Consider the following 23,182-nt stretch of genomic DNA (forward strand, 5'->3'; position numbering starts at 1 on the left):
TCTGTGGTATGAATACAACGAGCGTGTATGTGGTATAAATGCTATGAGCGTATAGTGATATGATACTATGAGCAGTATAATGCTATGAGTATACTTGCGATATCAATGCTAAGAGCGTATGTGCCTGATGTAGGCCATGTATATGTGCAGTATAAACGCTACAAGTACATGTGCAGTATAAGCGTTGAGCATATGTGCTACGAATTAATATGTGGTATGACGCTATGAGGTATGAGTACTATGAGCAGTATAATGCTGTGAACATGCTATGAGCGCGTGGCCACAACTGCACGAAACAGCATGTCACTATGTGTGAGAACCATAGGAAACCTGCGTGTATGAATGCGGTGAACATGTGAACAACAAAACCATGACCGTGTAACCAATATAACTGCCATGAGTGTATGAACCCTGCATGTATGAATGCGGTGAACGTGTGAACAACAAAACAATGACCGTGTAACCAATATAACTGCCATGAGCGTATGAACTAGGCATGTATGAATGCGGTGAACGTGTGAACAACAAAACCATGACCGTGTAACCAATATAACTGCCATGAGTGTATGAACCCTGCATGTATGAATGCGGTGAACATGTGAACAACAAAACAATGACCGTGTGACCAATATAAATGCCATGAGCGTATGAACTAGGCATGTATGACTGCGATGAACGTGTGAACAACAAAACAATGACCGTGTAACCAATATAACTGCCATGAGCGTATGAACCCTGCGTGTATGAATGCGATGAACGTGTGAACAACTAAACCATAACCGTGTGACCGATGTAACTGCCATGAGCGTATGAACCCTGCGTGTATGAATGCGATGAACAACAAAACCATAACCGTGTGACCAATGTAACTGCCATGAGCGTATAAAACCTGCGTGTATGAATGCGGTGAACGCGTGAACAACAAAACCATGACCGTGCAACCAATACAACCGCCATGAGCGTATGAACCGTATGAACCCTGCGGTGAACATGTGAACAACTTAAGAACCGTGAGAGTGTGACCACTATAACTGCCATGAGTGTATGAACCGTATAATTGCTATAGGCAGTATACTGCCGTAACCAGTATGAAATACCATTAACATATGAACCGAATGATACTTTGAGCGTATGAACCAGTGATAATTACGAGGTGTTTGATTGCCATGAACGTAACATGGTAGAAAGAACGTAAGACCGTGAACATGCCAAGAATATGTGAACAGCATTAATGCCAAGTTTGTGGACCGTGTAAAACACCAGCGAGTGAGAGAATAACCATGAGGTGAACAGCATAAACAAGTTTGCACAGTATAAATGCTGTGAATGTATCATCAGTGAGTATATGTACCGTATATAATGATATTAGCACATGAAACTGTATACATACTAAGCGCGTACGAGCAGTGTGCCATAAGCGTATGAATTAACCATGAGAGTATGGACAATAAGAAACTCATGGAGTTATCAAACCGTGAAGATGCTCTACTCGTGTGCACCTTGTACCAGTAATGCGTGTATGCCCATAATAAACCAAGCGTATGAACCGTATGGATACCATGGTCGTGCAAATAACGAGTATTACACTGTGTATACTATGATTTATTTGGATGTAGCCTATGTTATATCTCTACAGAGCATTGCACCCTACTATATACTATATTGAAACAAGACAGTCTACAGAGCACTGTATCACCACACACAGCATATGCTACCCTGCAACGTGATCCTCTGCAGAGTATTGCACCACACCAAACAGTAAATGCCACCCTGTGTTGCAACGAGACCCTTCGCAGAGCACTGCACCACACTGGACATGCTAACTGTAACGACCCTCTGCAGAGCATTGCACTATGCCCTATATAATATGTTGTATTGAAACCATCCCATCTGCAGAGCATTGCACTAACTGTATAAAGTTTGTTTATAATGAGACCATCTGCAGAGTATAGCACTATACTGTATATAGTATATATTATATTGTAACAAGACCATCTGCAGAGCACAGCACCATAGCTGTATATCATGAATACTATATTGTAATGAGACCATCTGCAGAGCATTGCACCTTAACTATATATCATGTATACTATATTGTAATGAGACCATCTGCAGAGCATTGCACCTTAACTGTATATCATGTATACTATATTGTAACGAGACCATCTGCAGATTATTGCACCATAACTGTATATCATGTATACTATATTGTAACGAGACCATCTGCAGAGCACTGCACTATACCATTATACAGTACATGTTATATTGTAACGAGACCCTTTGCAGAGCATTACACTGTACCGTATACTGCAAGGGCACCGTATATCCCGCAGAGCACCGCACCACACAGCAAAAGTTATATTGAAACGACTCTTTGCAGAGCATTGCACCACACTGTATACAGCAAACTTTATATTGAAACAACCCTCCGCAGAGCATTACACTATACTTTAGATTAACGATAGCAGACAAGCTGACAGGACCGCCTAACGAGGACTGGGCAGCTGCCGCAACCTGTCCCAAGGGCATAGACAATTGTAGTTGTGTGGGTGGCGGGCGGTCCACATGTCGCCATGAGGCAGCTAGAGGCCGCACCACCCCCAGCACCGATTTAACTCACCTGCTTGCCGCTCCTGGCCCCCACTACCGCTGCGGTCAGAGCCAGCCAGAACCATACCTGCCCAATATTACCTTATAATCAGAGTGAGACACAGCATCCCCAGATAAGACAGCCAGCGGAGCTGCCCGGAATGCCGCGCCTGCACCCCCCAGACCCATGATCAGCGAGGCCTCCGCACCGTGAGCAGCAGCTCTGAAGATTTTTGTGGGAGATTCAAACACCAGCCTGCCACAGGAAGCAGAGATTCCACAAACGACACGTGCTCCGCCCCTGTAGGAGAGGGGGAAGTTATATACACACGCCCCCACCTGTTCCCAATGAGCCCCACCTGGAAGTGCAGGGAGCGATAATTACTTCCACCCCTCGCACAAACACAGCCCATCAGGCTTTATACATATATATATATATATATATATATATATATATATATATATATATAACGCACAATAAAATGTACAAGTATAAAAATACTAGCTGTGACCACGTATGCAGAGTATTAATGGCCACCTATAGGTAGATATGTAGAAAATAGTAAATGTCTCTTGGTAGATGTAATAAATGTCTCTTAGTAGATAATAGTTAGATAGATATAACAAATGTTCCTTGTTAGCAGTTTTTAAAAATAGGGATCCACTGTGAGGTTCGCAGTATATTAAAGGGGTACTCCACCCCTAGACATCTTATCCCCTGTGCAAAGCATAGGGGATAAGATGTCTGATTGCGGGGGTCCCGCCGCTGGGGACCCCCGCAATATAGCATGCCGCACCCACCTGTAACTGCTTCCGGAAGCGCTGGAGGCTCTCAGCCTAATGCCTCCCGACCACGGGGATAGAACATCCTGACGCCACGACTCCGCCCCGTGTGACGTCACGCCCCACCCCCTCAATGCAAGTCTATGTGAGGGGGCGTGACGGCTGTCACGCCCCCTCCCATAGAATTGCATTGAGGGGGTGGGGCGGGACATCACACGGGGGCGGATTCTAGGAGCAGAGTACCTCTTTAAAGCATCTAAAGGTAAATTGAAGTTCCCCGGTGCACTGCACCACTCACCACCCATAGATCAGCGATGTACTCTCCACATGTAAGTTGTGAAAAACATTCTGCATTGTATTTATCAGTATCCATTATCACGCTCCCCCCCCCTCCCTTTGTCGCGGGGCGGATCGTGATACCGTCATTATGTTGGAGTTGTTTGATGGCTTCTCTTTCTTTGAATGTGGGGTTAGATTGTATTGTTGTGTTAGGTTTAAAGGAGATGTCCGGTGCAGCCTTTTTCTATTCCGTCCCGTCCGGGCTGCAAAAAAAGACAAAACAAACTTTCACTTACCATCCTACATTCCCCTGGAGCTCTGCAACAGCAGATCGGTCGGCCGGGTGGTTTACGTCCTACTCCCCTTAGCCCGGTACATCACACGGTGCTTCAGCCTATCACCGGGCGCAGCGATGTCCTGCCTCGGCCGTGATAGGCTGAAGCGCCGTGTGACGTACCGGGCTAAGGGGAGTAGGACGTAAACCACCCGGCCGACCGATCTGCTGTTGCGGAGCTCTGGGGGAATGTAGGAAGATAAGTGAAAGTTTGTTTTGTCTTTTTTTTTGCAGCCCGGGCAGGATGGAATAGGAAAAGTCTGCACCGGACATCTCCTTTAAGTTAACGGATATAGTTTTCCTCTGCCTGTCTGACCGCTGTAATGTGTTAGCCGGCCTCATGTCTGGGGTAGAAGTTGGATTTTAATGTACACTTAGTGTGAATAAAGTTGATGGTTTGAGTTCTATTTCCAATGGACGTTTAATAAAATATTTTTTCAAGCATAACTTCCTAATGAACTTTTCTTCTCCTGTATATACATCGAATCTGTCTAATTTTTTGGTAGAAGCTAATTTTAATCCTTTATTTAGTAAAGAGATCTGGGGTTCTGTGAAAGTGGTTGAACTTGAACTTAAATTTATAATGGTGCTCTCTGATTCCTTTTATTGGGATTTTCCAATTCCAATTGTAATAAACAGTATATTGGCAGAACGAAATGACCATTAAAAATGCATATTTCTGTACACTTCCATAATATTAAGAAAGGTACCGTATATATACTCGAGTATAAGCCGACCCGAATATAAGTCGAGGCCCCTAATTTCACCCCAAGAACCCAGGAAAGGTTATTGACTTGACTATAAGCCTAGGGTGGGAAATACATCATCCCCCATGTCATCATCCCCCCCTGTCATCATCCAGACCCCCGTCATTAACACCCCCATCATCATCATCACCCTGTCATCATCACCCTGTCATCATCACCCTCGTCATCATCACCCTCGTCATCATCCCCCCCTTCATCATCACCGCCTGTCAATTCCTTCTCAGTGGTCTTCAACCTGCGGACCTCCAGATGTTTCAAAACTACAACTCCCATCATGTCCGGACCGCCGATGGCTGTCCGGGCATGCTGGTAGTTGTAGTTTTGCAACATCTGGAGGTCCGCAGGTTGAAGACCACTGAGAAGGGATTGATAGGCGGAGAGTTCACTCGAGTATAAGCTGAGGGGGGCGTTTTCAGCGCTAAAAATCGTGTTGAAAAACGCGGCTTATACTCGAGTATATACGGTAATCTCAGACATCCCTTATCTTTACATTTTTTACATTTTCATAACTGTGATCCATCCGACATGACTTTTACAGGTTTACAGAAGATTAAGAAAGATTGGAAGGTGGTAATTATCTAACCAAAATGTATATGTGGTAGCCTGGTGGGGGTGTAGGGTACTTGGGGTGTTGCTGTAGTATATGAGGGGTTAATTTAACCCCTTTCACTCGTGACACCAGGGTGAGGGTTAAAACTCTGTAGTGATGCTGGGCCTATCGCCACCCTTCCCAAGAGCGATAGGTGAGTGTAAAATAAATGGATTGTCCACAGCAGTGCTGAACTTTAAAACTTGCAGGAACTTTACTGAAGATTTTCTGTACATGCAGTATCGGTAACAGTCCAGATAACAGAGTCTATATAGACAGAACAGCAGTGACTGACAGTTGCTTAGGACCAAAAGTTCTCTTAAGATTAGGAGGACTGTATTTGCATACATCCGCTGGATTTAGGGGTTGGATTAGGTCCAGAGATCTTGCGGCGATAGCGGGGATTGTAAGAACTATCCGTCTCTAGCGCAGGCCTAGGCCGCAAGGCTTTTGGCCTAGTAATTGTCTTGTAAGCTGCGGAGGTCCTACCTCGTCCAGAGTCAGCAACCCAAGAGAGCGACAAAATGGCGCAGCTCCCTTAAATGGGCAGGGGCTGGCCGTTTTGGATTGGTCCAATCAGCTGTCACTCACCGTTACAATGGATTGTGGGTGATCACTTGACTAGAACCACCAAAGGTCCTTTAGCAAACCATAGAGTTCTGTGAACCGGGTCACATGACCCGCAGGTCCTGTGACGCTAAAACAATTGAGTAACACCATATATTTATATAGATAATATTTATAAATATTAAGTTACTAAGGGGTGACTAGGGGTTACTAATCTCTAACTTTGGGGACAAATAACTAAGGCACAGTATGAAATGCGATGCCGGGACACCATATCTATCTATATATATATATATATATATATATATATATATATATATATGAATATAACCAAATACCGTATTTATCGGCGTATAACACGCACTTTTTAGGCTAAAATTTTTAGCCTAAAGTCTATGTGCGTGTTATACGCCGATACACCCCCAGGAAAGGCAGGGGGAGAGAGGCCGTCGCTGCCCGCTTCTCTCCCCCTGCCTTTCCTGGGGTCTAGAGCCCTGCTGCCGGCCCTTCTCTCCCCCTGGCTATCGGCGCCGCTGCCCATTCTGTCCCCCTGACTATCGGTGCCGGCGCCCCATTGCCGGCGCCGATAGCCAGGGGGAGAGAAGCGGTGCTGACAGCCAGGGGGAGAGAAGGGGCAGCGGCACCCATTGCCGGCACCGCTGCCCCGTTGCCTCCCCCCATCCCCGGTGGCATAATTACCTGTTGCCGGGGTCGGGTCCGCGCTGCTGCAGGCCTCCGGTGTGCGTCCCCTGCGTCGTTGCTATGCGCTGCACGGCGCGGCGCATGACGTCAGTGCACCGCGCTGTGCATAGCAACGACGCAGGGGACAGCCTCTCTCCCCCTGCCTTTCCTGGGGGTGTATCGGGGTATACACGCGCACACATGCACCCTCACTTTACCATGGATATTTGGGTAAAAAACTTTTTTTACCCAAATATCCTTGGTAAAATGAGGGTGCGTGTTATAGGCCGGTGCGTGGTATACCCCGATAAATACGATAAATAAATTTGAGACCATTGAACCACTTTTAATTCTGATCTAGAAGTGTTTGGCTTTCTATAGATACCCCTGACAGGGCTCCGACTCTTGCCCCATCCCGAGCCAGGCTGTTTACCCAGAGCCGGGAGGGGACTAGGGACCCAGCCCACAGGGCAAATACGTCATCCATGTTGATTCCGTCTCAGCAGCATTCTATTTATTTTTATTCAATATTATTTTAGTTTTATTTTTATTTATCATTATATTATCATTCCACTTTATATCATATGTCTCTGTCCTTTAATAATCTCATGTTATCACATTGTCGTTCTTTCTCCATTTTATTGCATCCATTCATCTACATTCCATTTACTCACATATGGCCAGTTTATAGGTAATAAAACTTAGGTTATATGTACATTTGCAGCAACGTCTATATTATTATATAATGAAATAGCCAGTGAAACAACCCAGAATCCGGTCCAGTTCTTTGATACAACATTGACATTTGTCAATAACTGGCAGCAATCTATATAAACCATATTAGATGTGGGGTGACCTATACATATCACCACTGAAGAAGGAGACCACATTCCGCCTTGCAATTAGACTCAATTGTGGACCACTGTGAAGCACGTGCATATCCTCTTCCAGCTGCATGAGGACGCTGCTTCCCGATGCTCACCCCACCACCTTCAAAGCATTGGCCAGACGCCACTCGGTGCCACTGTCATTAAAGGTACTCAAGCGTCCCTCCGGACACGCAAACATCCATCCATTCAGGCCGGCCGCTGGTCCGTGCCAGTCCACATCGAGCGACCTTCACATGCGGAGAGTCCATCGCTCATCTACGGGTGGTGAGTGGTACAGCGCACCGGTGAACTTCCATTTACCTTTAGATACTTTAATATACTGCGGACCTCATAGTGGATCCCAATTTTTAAAAACTGTGAATAAGGAACATTTGTTATATCTATCTAACTATTATCTACTAAGAGACATTTATTACATCAACCAAGAGACATTTACTATTTACTACATATCTACCTATAGGTGGCCATTAATACTCTGCATGCCTCATCACAGCTAGTATATACTTGTACATTTTATTGTGCATTTTATAAATATGGTCCAATGTGTGTTTCTGGCAAGGGTCCTGTCAGAACACCATTTTATTTTTATTGTTAGTAATTAAACATTTATATTGTCAACTGGTCATATCTTGTGTATCTTTAGAATTTATATACCTTGAGGACTGTTTTGTTATTTCTACATTTTTGGCACAATGGGTACGATCAACACAGGAAACCTCGGTATATCATTTTTTATTGGCAGCAAGAGAGATCGACTGATGGAAGGTGTAGTGTCCAGAATACATCAGAAGGTGGCGGATTGTAGTAGCCAGCAAACAGCAGTAGAGGTGGTAGTAGGGTCTTAGCAGGGGTATCTGGCACAGGAGGTTTAAAGTCTTACTGATCCATGCCTGATTGATTTAACCAAACATCAGTTTTTTCCACATTGTTAGCTGATAATCTTGTTCGTTTTGGGGTGAAGATGCCACCTGATGAGCTGAACACTCTCTCTGATGCTACACTGGAGGGTGGACAAGACAGAACACCCAGGGCAAACTATGCAAGTTCTGGCCAATGGTTTTATTTGATGACCCAGAAGTCCATGGGGTCCGGGCTCATGGTGTCTGTCAAAGAAAGGGCACTGCTGGGGTAGGCCTCAACCTGGTTGAAAGTGTATTCATAGACAAGGCAGTTGAGGGCTGACTCAGCAGGAAGCGGAGAAGCCCTCATTTTTTGGCATTCAGTAGTTGAGTTCTGCACAACAGAGAAGGACTTGTTCATCAAGTGAGGTGGGAAATGAGTTTGGGCTGGATGATTTTTACCAACTATTAAGGTACCGACTCAACCCATTTTATGGTTAAAATCAGAAAATACAGACAATCTGGAGTAAAAGTGAAAGGAGAACCAAAAAAGTAGGACTTGCTTGACCCTTGGCGCCTATTCCCCAAATACCAGTTCCAGCCGATAGTAGTTCGTTAAAACAACTGGCCTTTATTGGTACAAACACATTGGTGCAACACATTGGTTTCGAACCCGGACCGGGTTCTTCATCAGGCAGTGGTTGTTACAAGAGCATATTCCCGCTCGTTTAAATATGCACATGTGGACCGGCACAGAACTGCTGCCGGGTCACCGGGTCACGGTAAGTAACACACTTTGAAATTTTTTTTTACATAAAGAAATAAACAAACATGAAAACTTATAATATATATAGCAGTATTATACACAGAAATGGTATCACAACTTTATACTAATAGTATTAGATCTTTAGACCTCGTCCCTCCTAGGAGGCACTGAGGTCTCACATAAAAATGCCCACTGCTGATGGGCTGCGGCCAGGCTGCGGACATTAAATCAAAATGAAAGGGATAGCGGTAGTCTCCGCAGGTTGGTACGGCAAGTTTGTGGTATTCATATTAGGCATTGGAACCTTGTCACTTCTAGGAGGCGCTGAGGTCTCATGTATGAGTGCCCACTGCTGCTGTCGCTGTATGCTGAGGGTATTTCTTTGGAGATACCACGACAAACATGCATAAAGTAGAACCCGCCGGAACAGGTATGTGTAATCGTAGTTAGGTCCAGGGGAGAAGGAAATAGTCACGCTGGATAAACCATTATAGGAGAATGTCTTGGCTTCTTTATATAGGAGCGGTGTGGACTAGCTTGATGCAGGTAAGTGGATGGTAGAGTATCCCATGATTTGGAGCAGGATATTTTTATCTTTGGTATGTTCCTTGGGTATGGGGGGTGGGTATGCCGGTGTGAATATGGATATGGTAATTATATCCCTATCGGCGTGTCTCCATGCTCCGGACCGAAATTGTAGCCGCAGCGAGTATATGGCATTTGACGGGTGGTCCAATCGAGGGTTATTAGCAGTAGTAACTTGTTATACCCTGGTTCCTTAGTTAGCTTTAAGCTATTTGGTGGACATAGAATAGAGGACAAGTGTTGATACAATTATGATAGACACTTGTGGTAACGGGTTATATAATAGTCTCGACTATTTCATTGAGACCCCTCGGGTTCACTGTGCTCAACTTGAAAATCCAAAAAACCTCTCGTTTTTTTAGGAGTTCAAATCGGTTGGAATTATGGTCAGGAATGTGGTAAATGGGAGTGATTTTTATTGGATCCGCACTATCCGGGTGAGCAATTGTACAGTGCCTGGAGACTCCATGCAGAAGAAATTTTTCTTTATATTTTGTCTATGTTTGTTCATCTGTTCAGGGATTGGGTCGTCCTGCCTATATATACTGCAGACCGCTCATACAGTCCAGTAGGTAGATGACATCATTTGATTGACATGTCAGTCTGTATTTAAGTTGGAATACTTCATCTGTTGAATGTGACTTGATCTCATTAACATTGTTTTTGATCTCCTTGCAGCATTTGCATCGGGTGGACCCACATCTGAAGCTTCCTACAGGTAAGGTGATGGTTCCTTTAGTCTGTTTGTGCTGTCGTATCTGGCTGGGGGCAAGCAGGTTCTTCAGAGTGGGGGCTCTGAGAAACGTGATTTGGGGGTGCTCTGGAATTTTTCCTTTAACCCCTTAAGGACCAAGGGCATATAGGTACGCCTTTGCTCCCTGGTACTTAAGGACCAAGGGCGTACCGGGCCGGGGTGACTGCTGTTATCTATTAGCAGGCACCCCGCGCAAATGCCCAGGGGGGTCATCAGACCCCCCCATGTCGGTGATCGCCGCAAATCGCAAGTAAATTCACACTTGCGATTTGCGGCTATTCCGGGTCATATGGGTCTATGGTGACCCGGTGACCCGGAAAATAAAGGGGATCGCGGATGTCCTAGACACCCACGATCCCCTTGAAGCAATAGGAGTGAGGTCGCAGAGGTGCCACCCCTCCTATCTCTGCTATTGGTGGTCTAGACGCTACCACCAATAGCAGATCGGGGGCAGAGGGGTTTACTTTGGTTTCCTCATTCTGCCCACCCACAATAGGCGGGGCAGGACGGGGAAACCGACAGGGACCGGCCCGGAAGATCCACTTACCCATTGGCGACGGCAGCAGGCGATGATCAGCGGCGGCAGCGGGTGACGATCGGCGGAAGAAGAGGACCGCGACGCAGCTTCCTGGATCCAACGGAAGCCGGTGAGTTACTTAGCAACATCTAGAGGGCAACAGTCTGAGACCACTATAGTGGTCTCTAAACTGTAACCCTCCAGATGTTGCAAAACTACAATTCCCAGCATGCCCAGAGAGCTGTTTAGGCATGCTGGGAGTTGCAGTTTTGCAACAGCTGGAGGTCTACAGTTTGAGACCACTGCACAGTGATCTCTATACTGTGCACCTCCAGATCTTGCAAAACTAAAACTCCCAGCATGCCCACACAGCAGTTTGCTGTCTGGGCATGCTGGGAGTTGTAGTTTTGCAACATCTGGAGGTCCAGAGTTTGGAGACCACTGTGCAGTGGTCTCTAAACTATAGCTCTCCAGATGTTGCAAAACTGCAACTCCCAGCATGCCTTTCGGCGATCAGTACATGCTGGGAGTTGAAGTTTTGCAACATCTGAAGGCACACTGGTTGGAAAATACTGAGTTAGGTAACAGAACCTAACTGAAGGTTTTCCAACCAGTGTGCCTCCAGCTGTTGCAAGAGTACAACTCCCAGCATGCACGGTCTGTCAGTACATGCTGGGAGTTGTAGTTTTGAAACAGCTGGAGGTTTGCCCCCCATGTGAACGTACAGGGTACATTCACACTGGCGGGTTTACAGTAAGTTTTGTGCTTCACGTATGAGCTGTGGCAAATTTTTCGCCGCAGCGCAAACTCCTAGCGCTAAATTCACTGTAAACCTCCGCCAGTGTGAACGTACTCTAAAAACACTACACTACACTAACACAAAATAAATGGTAAAAAGCTACATATACACCCCATTACACTGTCCCCCCAATAAAAATTAAAATGTATTGTACGGCAGTGTTTCCAAAACAGAGCCTCCAGCTGTTGCAAAACAACAACTTACAGCATTTCCGGACAGCCACTGACTGTCCAGGCATGCTGGGAGTTTAGCAACAGCTGGAGGCACCCTGTTTGGGAATCACTGGCGTAGAATACCCCTATGTCCACCCCTGTGCAATCCCTAATTTAGTCCTCAAATGCGCATGGCGCTCTCTCACTTCAGAGCCCTGTCGTATTTCAAGGAAACAGTTTAGTGCCACATATGGGGTATCTCCGTACTCGGGAGAAATTGCACTACTAATTTTGGGGGCTTATTTTCCTTTTACCCCTTATGAAAAAGAAAAGTTGGGGTCTACACCAGCCTGTTAGTGTAAAAAAAAAAATTTTTACGCTAATATGCTGGTGTTGTCCTTTACTTTTTATTGTCACGGGAGGTAAAAGGAAAAAAATACCCCCAAAATTTGTAACGCAATTTCTCCTGAGTACGGAAATACCCCATATGTGGGCGTAAAATGCTCTGCGGACGCTCAATAAGGCTCAGGAGTGAGAGTGCACTATGTACATTTGAGGTCTAAATTGGTGATTTGCACAGTGGTGGCTGATTTTACAGCGGTTCTGACATAAACCCAATAAAATGAATACCCACATGTGACCCCATTTTGGAAACGACACCCCTCACGGAACGTAACAAGGGGTATAGTGAGCCTGAACACCCCACAGGTGTTTGACAAATTTTCATTAAAGTTGAATGGGAAAATGAAAAAAAAAAAAATTTTCACTAAAATGCTGGTGTCACCCTAATTTTTTCATTTTCACAAGGGAAAATAAAAAAAAGCCCAACAAAATTTGTAACCCCATTTCTTCTGAGTAAGAACATACCCCATATGTGGATGTAAAGTGCTCTATGGGGGTGCACTACAATGCTCAGAAGAGAAGGAGCGCCATTGGGATTTTGAAGAGAAAATGTGTCCGGAATTGAAGGCCACTTGTGTTTACAAAGCCCCCATGTTACCAGAACAATGGACCCCCAACATGTGACCCCATTTTGGAAACTACACCCCTCATGTAATGTAATAAGGGGTGCAGTGAGCATTTATGCCCCACAGGTGTCTGACAGATTTTTGGAACAGTGATCCGTGAAAATAAAAAATTAAATTTTCCATTTGCATAGCCCAATGTTCCAAAGATCTGTCAAACGCCAGTGGGATGTAAATGCTCACTGCACCCCTTATTAAATTCTGTGAGGAGTGTAGTTTCCAAAATAGGGTCACATGTGGGGGGTCCACTGTTCTGGCACCATGGGGGGCTTTGTAAATGCACATGGCCCCTGACTTCCATTCCAAAAGAATTCTCTTTACAAAAGCTCAATGGTGTTTCTCCTCTTCTGAGCATTGTAGTTCGCCCGTAGTGCACTTCAGGTCAACTTATGGGGTACCTCCATACTCAGAAGAGATGGGGTTACAAATTTTGGGGGGGTATTATCTGCTATTATCCCTTGCAAAAATGTGAAATTTGGCAGGAAACACACATTTTTGTGGATTTTTTTTTTTTTTTTACATATGTAAAAGTCGTGAAACACCTGTGGGGTATTAAGGCTCACTTTATTCCTTGTTACGTTCCCCAAGGGGTCTAGTTTCCAAAATGGTATGCCATGTGTTTTTTTTTTGTTTTTTTGCTGTTCTGGCTTCCTAAATGTAACATGCCCCCAAAAAACCATTTCTGAAAAACGTACTCTCCAAAATCCCCTTGTCGCTCCTTCACTTCTGAGCCCTCTACTGCGCCCGCCAAACAATTTACATAGACATATGAGGAATGTCCTTACTCGAGAGAAATTGGGCTACAAATATAAGTATACATTTTCTCCTTTTACCCCTCATAAAAATTCAAAAATTGTGTTTACAAAAACATGCGAGTGTAAAAAATGAAGATTGTGAATTTTCTCCTTCACTTTGCTGCTATTCCTGTGAAACACCTAAAGGGTTAAAACACTTACTAAATGTCATTTTGAATACTTTGGGGGGTGCAGTTTTTATAATGGGGTCATTTGTGGGGTATTTCTAATATGAAGACCCTTCAAATCCACTTCACACCTGAACTGGTCCCTGAAAAACAGTGAGTTTGAAAATGTTGTGAAAAATTGGAAAATTCCTGCTGAACTTTGAAGCCCTCTGATGTCTTCCAAAAGTAGAAACACGTAAATTTTATGATTCAGACATAAAGTAGACATATTGTATATGTGAATCCAAAAAAAAAAATATTTTGAATATCCATTTTCCTTACAAGCAGAGAGCTTCAAAGTTAGAAAAATGCAAAATTTTCTAATTTTTCATCAAATTTTGGGATTTTTCACCAAGAAAGGATGCAAGTTACCACAAAATGTTACCACTATGTTAAAGTGGAATATGTCACGAAAACACAATCTCGGAATCAGAATGATAACTCCAGAGTTATTAATGTTTAAAGTGACAGGGGTCAGATGTGCAAAAAACGCTCTGGTCCTAAGGTGTAAAATGGCCTGGTCCTTAAGGGGTTATGGTATACGTCACTTTGGAGGATGTGCCAGTGTGTTCTTAATACCTGCTTCATCCGGGTAGCGGCGGTGGAAAACGTGGTTATAAAGTTGGTCTTTTGTTTGCTTAATTGTATTGCAGACCTTTTTTCTTTTCTTTGTCCGGGACAAGACACTCTTTCTGTGACCTGTGCTGTACTTTTCTCAGTGCTTCTTTTACAATTAAACTGGGGTATCTCTTTTCTTTAAATCTTTTTTCCAGGATTTTTGCCTGTGTTTTAAAGGTTCCATTGTCTGTGCAATTCTTTCTCACCCGTTTGAATTGACTGTAGGGAACATTTTCAAATGTCCACTTTCAAAGTCCAGATAACTGCTTACATCAACAGTTTTGAAGTAAGTTGATGTGATAAAGTTTTCGGAATTATGACTGATACACAGGTCTAGGAAGTGGATTTCTCTATTATTTGTCTCCATTGTGAACCGGATTCCCCAATTATTGTTGTTGAGTTTGTCACGTAGTATGCCGGTGGTTTCTCCTGTCCCATTCAAATAAAAAACATTGCCGGTCCACATGTGCATATTTAAACGAGCGGGAATATGCTCTTGTAACAACCACTGCCTGATGAAGAACCCGGTCCGGGTTCGAAACCAATGTGTTGCACCCCTCTTTTGTACCAATAAAGGCCAGTTGTTTTAACGAACTACTATCGGCTGGAACTGGTATTTGGGGAATAGGCGCCAAGGGTCAAGCAAGTCCTACTTTTTTGGTTCTCCTTTCACTATTGCTGCACCACGACCTGGAGGTCACGGTGAAGGACGCCCAGGCTGTCGCCCGTACTTTATTGACTACAAACCCCAGCGAGTCTACAAGCTCATCAAGGTGTTGTGCCCTCAGCACAACGTTACACGGTAAGGTGCATAAGACACGCTCACACGCCAATCCACCTTGTGATTTTCCACTAGGAGCGCATCTCTTTTTTTTATATAAATTTGGAGTAAAAGGCCTTTCAACTTTCACTCTCACGGATAGGAATGTGTTTTTTTGTAAAACCAGCAAGAAATTATTTGTTCTTCATTAAACCCAAAAATTAAAAGTAACATGGCATAAAAAAAAACGTTTTTAAAAACAGTTAGAAATGCTCTATTTTTGGTTAAACTCAGAAAATGCAGGTAAAATACAGGTGAGCCCACAAGACAATGCTTTGCTCTAATTGCTTTGTGTTTTGGTTTGATAGTTTTCTATTAGCTTGTTTTGCAGCCACACTGCTGGGATCTATAGTGCATTAAAGGGGTACTCCGCTGTTCAGCGTTTGGAACAAAATGTTCAGAATGCTTAGAGCCGGTGCCGGGAGCTTGGGACCTCATAACCCCGCCCCCTCATGACATCACGTCCCGCCCCCTCAATGCAAGTCTATGGAAGGGGGCTTGACGGCTCCCATAGACTTGCATTGAGGGGGTGGGGCGTGACTTCATGAGGCGCAGGGCTAGGACATCATGAGCTCCCGGCGCCAGCTCTAAGTGTTCGGAACATTTTGTTCCAAACGCTGAGCAGCGGAATGCCCCTTTAAGTGGACACAGTATGCCGTATGCCCACTGCACAATGCTTTGCTCAGATTGGTTTGTAATGTAGTGTGAAAGAATTTTGGGATTTGTGGTTCCACAGTGAGTTGTTTTGTGTGTGCTCACTGTTTAGCTTTCTCTCCAAGATGGCGGCAGCAGTGCAGTACATAGAGTTTTATCAGTCTCTTAGACCCACACCTCTGCTCTCTCCTGAGTGGTCTGGAAGCTGTATGCAATATAATGCAAGAAAAAATTGGATAACCTGCCGTCATGTGATCTTGCTGCTAGTGGCCAAGTATGCTGGGCTACCCTGACACCATCTTAGTATTCCTACTTCCTTATTTTATGCTATCAGACCCCAAAGTGAAATGTGGTCCCCATTCATTCTCCTTTAATAGCGCCTGTAACAATCGCATCTGGCTAATTAGCCGCACAGAAGGGATATTTAAATCCTCCTCCTTTTAGCCTGGGTCTTGGTTTTCAGTTCCGTTTCTGTATCACTCCCATCTGTCTGTTCACACTTGTAACTTTTTTAGTTATATATGTCTGTTCTATGGTCGGTTTAGTCTTGTCTATTTATTGTATCTGTTATATGTCTGGGTTTGGGTCGGTTACTGTGTAATCCTGTGTATTCTGTCCGTTTGTATTTGGATATTCTCTATGTTAGGTCCTGACCCATAGCTTTGCTGCTTTCCCCTGGCCTGGAGTCTGGTTTTGTTCCTGTATTTGTACTCATAGTCTGCATAACCTGATCCTGAATCTTGACTCGTAATCGACCTTTTTGTCTTTGTGCTCATACTTATTGCATTTTTTGCTTAGTCTTGTGATCCAGTACCTGTCAGTCCTGATCTATACAGTGTTCTGACTTCAGTTGACTTGTTTACTCCCTTCATTCCCTGTTAATCTTGCCGCTATATTTCCTGTTATCCTGTTTTGTTCATATTCTCATGCCTGCCGTTTATTGCTTTGGTTCCTAGACTGTTGTCAGTATGCTATTTAACTGCCACTATATTTCCCTGCTTATATATTTGTGGCAACTTTGCATTCCTGCTGTCATTTAGTATCCTAGTTCCCATGTTAACCTTTTGAATCCTGCCCTGTATTTCCAAACTTGTACGGTTTTGTTTGCTTTTTTGTCTATGTTGCCACTGCACTTTAGTTCAGTGGAGGGACCGTCACCCAGTTGTGGAATCATCGCCTAGGGCATTTAAACAAGTAGGCAGGGAGAGGCGTTCCCTATTCGACATGACAGCGCCATTGCCAGCTTGTGCCAAACAGCATTTAGACAAAGGTTTAAGTGAGATCGGGTTCTACGGTCTCGGCTCGTTTACCTCTAATCCAGAGACCTCTGTTCTTCTACTCTGCACACTTTATTGACTTAGAATGCAAATACATTAAAACACAGTATATAAAATATGCTGAAGTCTTGTGTCTTATGGTAAGAATAATTTCTTATGTATTTTAACCCACACTAACTACTGCCTAGATATACATACAGGAGAACAACAGGACGGAGGTCACGGAGTTCCTTCTCTTAGGTTTCCAAATCAGAAAAGATAAAAGGATTTTCCTGTACTGTCTTCTCCTGGTGATTTATTGTCTGACAATATGTGGGAATCTCCTGATCATTACCCTGGTGTCCACCAGCAAGAACCTCCACACCCCAATGTACTTCTTCATCTCACAACTGTCCATCAGCGACATCTTGGTGAGCACAGATATTGTCCCCAACCTTCTTCACATCTTACTGAATAATGGGGGGACCATGACTTTTATTGGTTGTATGACTCAGCTTTATTTCTTCAGCACTTCAGAAGGATTTGAATGTTTTCTCCTCGCTGTGATGTCTTATGACAGATATGTGGCCATCTGTAATCCTCTCCGTTACTCCTCTATCATGACAAGTGGACATTGTGTTATACTGACCGTCATCTCTTGGGTGTTTGCATTTTCTGGTACTTTGATTTACAGCATAACAATAGCAAAGCTAAGATTCTGTGGTCCCAATGTCATTGACAATTTATTCTGTGACCTTGTTCCCCTACTAGAACTTTCCTGTTCTGACACTTTTATTGTCCATTTGGAGCTTTATATCATAAGTATTCCAGATGTCTTCATCCCAACCACCATCATTGTAATATCTTATACTTATATTGTTTCAGCAATCCTAAGGATCTCATCCAATACTGGCAGACAGAAAGCCTTCTCCACCTGTAGCTCCCACCTCATTGTGGTCTCCATATTTTATGGGACTTTATTTAGTGTTTATATTGTCCCAATGAAAGGACAAACACTGACCATGAGTAAAATCCTCTCCCTTCTATATACTGTGTTTACTCCTTTGGTCAACCCCCTTATATACAGTCTGAGGAATAAAGACATTAAGAAAGCCGTACAGGAAACACTTAGTAAGAGGATGATCTGGTAAACCATCTCCAATATTCAGTATAGGTAATCTACAAATAGGAAAAAAAGAAGGTATCTTGTGAGGAATACTATTGTGGATTAATGTCTTGCAGCACCCATGGCATCTAGTCTTTTTTCCTTTGTGAATTCTCTGTTCTCTTTGGTGGATCGAGAAGCCAATGCCCATATCAGTATCTTTATTGGAAGATAGGAGAAACTTTGAGAAAACTGAACATTATAAAATCCCACAACAGGAAGGGGATAAGATAGAAAGTCTGGGAAGATGTGAACTTGTGTAGGTTCACACCAGGACTCCAGAGTTGCAGATTAAGGCCAAGGTTGTATTTAAAAATAAAAACTATACTTGTGCTTTACATCAGAAAATGGTGGAGCCGTTTGCCAACATGTGTATACCCAGTATACCTTGGCCATATCTAATTATTTCGATGTACTGAAAGGGGTTTAAGAATGCCTACTAGATATGAGCAAACGTGTCCAGAATTTGGTTTGGCCACTTCGACTGAACATCAAGAAAAAGTTTGGTTCTGACTAAAGATGAGAGAACTTTTCAAAAGTTATGTTCCCCCGATTTGCCAAACTGTAGCAAAAAGTTCTAGTTCTGACCAAACTATTTTTATCTGAATGCTTCCCCAATAGCCCAAAAATTTGTAAAACACTATATTTGAGCCCCAATAACCATATATATAACACTGTTAGGTCACCTAGGAGGATATCTCTGGACTTCTATGCTGGTTTAAAGTCAAAATTTATGGAACATGTATGGCTTTGGGTAAACAGATAGTATCCTGTGTAAACGAACAGGTTGACTAAAAACACACGACCCTAGAGAATTCTTTTATGCTTTTTAAAATTAATTTATAAAAATTATCTATTTTTCTTGCTAGATGCCTGGGGTGTTTAAATGCATACACAGATATCAGACAAAGCAATGGCATTTTACAAGTGTTGCAAAAAGAATCCCTTTTTGGGAGTAACAACAGGTTTGGTGCCTGGAAAGTGAAGAAGCAATGGATTTTTACAGGATGTGAGAAATTATTCCCATTTTGCAATGTAGTAATAGGATTGGGCTTCTGGAAAGTGTCCAAAAGCGACCCAAAACCTTCTGAGGCTTAGTGTAAAACAAAACAAAGAATTGTCACACTAAATTTCTAGATTTTGCTTAAACCGAACAGATGGAAAAAGTTCTCTGCTGCTATACTACAAAGTGTTAAAACTCGCACTAGATTTTTAATACAAATAATCTCCACCCCCCCCCCAGCCCCCCTCCCCTCCCTGGGACAACATTTTTTTAGAAACTTCCTTGATGTCCTGCACAGTTCCCGACTCCATACAGGCCGCAGGCATACAGCTGCCTATGGTCTATACTAGATGGCTGTTCACATCACAATTTAACCTTACGCTCAGGATATACAAGTGGGGTTGCCAACACACACTGTGATGTACTGGCAGCGGCCTAATTCACTTTGAGGACCAAAATGTACTCAAGTAGTGACTAGTAGGTTTGGTCCACTCCCTCTTGCATAGGTTTAATTGGCAGCACTTTAAAGGGAAGCAGACCTCACTTTTGAGCTCAGACCACCATGGTGTCAGGCCACAATTTGTCTCCACAGAAGCTGCCAGATAGACGTTTTAGGCTCCACACTTTTCCTGCATTTATAGTGCCCCAAACAATAAGTGTCCCCTGTAGGGATAACCAGCCCCTATGTATAACCCCCAACCATAGTTAGTAACCACCGCAGTCCAACTCCACAGCGGTGGCTGTTTTGCTCTGATTTGGCAGGCTGGAAGAGGGAGATCCCTGTTGGCTGATGCCACGTCCAAGTGTCTTCTAGCAAATGTGCTGGCATAATTCAAAGTTTGGTCCTGCAGAACTATTGTAAAAGAAAATGGCATTCCTGCTCTGGAAAAAGTGCCAAAACTATTTCCATGTGTTTCTGCAGGACTCAGGTCCTCTATATGCTCCTACTCCCATATGTATCTGACTAAACTCACTTTCTACGGGTAAGGTTTGTACAACAATAGTCCTGACAGAATTTGATTTTACTGCACCTGACTCAGGGAATCTTTCCCAGCCTTACGCAACTACTTTAAAGTGTTGGCTTTCTGCATATTGCTAACTGGTATGGAGTTTCCCACCCAGAAGCAGATAGCTTTGTTGGTTGTGCACCTGAAATATTCTGATTTTGTTGTAACACTCACGTTTCAGAAGACAGGAACTCCGGTGGATGTGGATCCGCTGGATATGTGTGGCAGATGATTCGGACCATATCAGGAAGCCGAGTTTAAGGTGTCGCCGGTGTTCACCAGAGCCCGCCAGATGGACTTGCTGCATCAGGTGGCACCCAGGTCGCTAACCCTGGCACAGCTTGACCACACAGGCGGCTGAGGAGATGCGAGGCACAGGAGGGATAAGGCAGCTCGTAGTCAGGATAGCAGAAGGTCAAGGCAGGTGACACAGTAGCGTAGTCAGGATGTGGCAGGAGGTCAGTAGGCAGGCGGCAGAGAAGCAAGGTCAAGTCACAGAGCAAAGGATCAGATACACATCAAGGCAACTCTCAGGAATGCTTTCTCTCAGGCACAAGGCAACAAAGATCCAGCAGGGAAGTGAGGAGGGTGGAGGAATTTATCAATGAGCCACAGGTGAATTACACTAATAGAAAAATGAAGAAGTCAGGTGGCACTCACGGCAAGTAAGCAGAATCTTCTTTATTCGGTTCGGTACATAAAACAAACAGCGGGGCGCTGGACATGCAGTACGTTCGGACAAAAGCTATTTCACGCCACTCCCGACACTTCTTCAGGTCACGCCTTCTCTGATGTGAGAGGCTAGGTAAATACCTCCACACGCCTGTCACGTCAGAGGGGGAGGTGTAACAGCACTACAAGAGCATTAAAACAGCATAGCAACATTTTCAACATTTTCGAGTCTGTAGAAATATTAAAAACTCTTTCAGGACCTATATAGAAAATAATCTCTGCAAAAATTCTTAAGAATGTACACATGATGAGGAAGGCCTAGACAAACGCATTCATGTCTAAGCGGTCATTAAGACCTAGGTTACCCCGTGCTTCGGTCTGACTGATCCACTTCGCCTCACATTGAAGGAGGGCTCTGCGTCTGTCTATACCTTCTCTCAATAGTACCAGTTATATTCCTAGAAATGCAATAGTTAGTACGTCCCCTGCATGATCCTCTACGATATGGGCAATTAGACTGGGTGAACCTTTTTGTTTTTATGGAGTGGACATGTTCCCGAAATCTTATATTCAGAGAGCGTATGGAGCACCCTTCATAAAATCTTCGACAGGGGCAAATCACTTCATACACTACATATTTCGTTCTGCAACATATAACGTCTTGACAAAAGATCGGGATACCTCCTAACACCAGATTTTTTTCCAGGCATGCAAAGATGCACCAAATACAAGAACCGCACCTATGCTTTCAGGGAGCAATAGTTCTTTGAAGCCAATTCTCACTTGTCGTTGAGTTAGTTTTTAGACTTCTTCTCACTAGGATGTTTTTAATATTTTTACATTTTTTAAAAGCTATCAGGGGTTTAGACTGTGCATATACGTTAGATCAGCATCATTATGAATTAAAAACCAGTTGTCATGGATGGATTTTTTAATTTGTTTTGCCATTGAGCCAAACTGAAAGGAAAAGGAAAAACTAAACAAATTTTCGGGGGAATTTTCTGAGTTATAAGAAGCTATTGGATTAGAATTACAGTAGGATGTCTTGTCTTTCCTATTTTTCCTGTTTCTCTTTCCATTTAGCAATTGTTCTCTATTCTGTTCACTTGCTCGCCACATTGCCTTGTCGAGAACTGAACTTGGATAACCTCTTTTTCGAAGTCTTTCTTTAAGATCAAGGGCCTGTCATTCATAATCACTTTCCCTACTGTTAATATGCCTCAGACGTAAAAAAAAAATGTCCATAAGGGACTGCTGATTTTACATGCTTGGGGTGACAGCTATTAAAATGAAGGAGTGCGTTACATGCAGTAGGTTTTCTGTAAATTTTTGTCACTAGATTACCCTCTTCTATCACCACGAGCACGTCCAAATACTTTAGTTCTGATGGACCAATTTTAGATGTGAATTTAAAATTAAGTTGATTGTTGGAGTTTAATGTAGAAACAAATGTCATAAACTCTATTTCAGAGCCTGTCCATAACATAAATATGTCATCGACAAACCGTCGATAACATGCAATAAGTTGGGTTGGTGTCGGAAAAAATATATAATTTCTCAAACATAAACTGTACAGATGACTGGGGTGCCCATGGCATCTCCTCCTGTTTGAATAAACCATTCATCACCAAACTTGGAAGAATTGCATGTCAAAATCAGTTAAAGCGCATCACACGCAAAATGTATGTAATTCAGAGACCTATCAGAACATTTCTCTAATAGCCTCTACTCCCTTGCTCTGGGGGATACTCGTATGTAAACTCTCTGAAAAAGATGCCGATCTAACGAGCTATGCACAGTCTAAACCCCTGATAGCTTTAAAAAAAAATTAAAAACATCCTAGTGAGAAGTGGTCTAAAAACTAACTCAACGAGAAGTGAGAATTGGCTTCAAAGAACTATTGCTCCCAGAATGCATAGGTGTGGTTCTTGTATTTGGTGCACCTTTGCATGCCTGGAAAAAAATTTGGTGTTAGGAGGTATCCCAATCTTTTGTGAAGACGTTATATGTTGCAGAACAAAATATGTAGTGTATGAAGTGATTTGTCTCTGTAGAAGATTTTATATAAGGTGCACCATACGCTCTCTGAATATAAGATTTTGGGAACATA

The 23,182-nt window shown here is 43.4% G+C and overlaps 1 protein-coding gene across 1 annotated transcript in view; it reads left to right on the top strand.

Annotated features, from left to right (window-relative positions):
- Window positions 1-22,244, top strand: part of LOC130367236 (olfactory receptor 1496-like) — a 36,260-nt gene extending 14,016 nt beyond the window's left edge. Inside the window, exons 5-6 of the mRNA XM_056569640.1 lie at window positions 17,435-18,356; window positions 22,156-22,244. Coding sequence (XP_056425615.1) covers window positions 17,435-18,356; window positions 22,156-22,244 — 1,011 coding nt within the window. The remainder of the gene's footprint in view (window positions 1-17,434; window positions 18,357-22,155) is intronic.
- Window positions 22,245-23,182: the final 938 nt, after the last annotated feature.

The sequence above is a fragment of the Hyla sarda genome, chromosome 4, assembly GCF_029499605.1.
Source record: "Hyla sarda isolate aHylSar1 chromosome 4, aHylSar1.hap1, whole genome shotgun sequence".
NCBI classification, from domain to species: Eukaryota; Metazoa; Chordata; class Amphibia; order Anura; family Hylidae; genus Hyla; species Hyla sarda.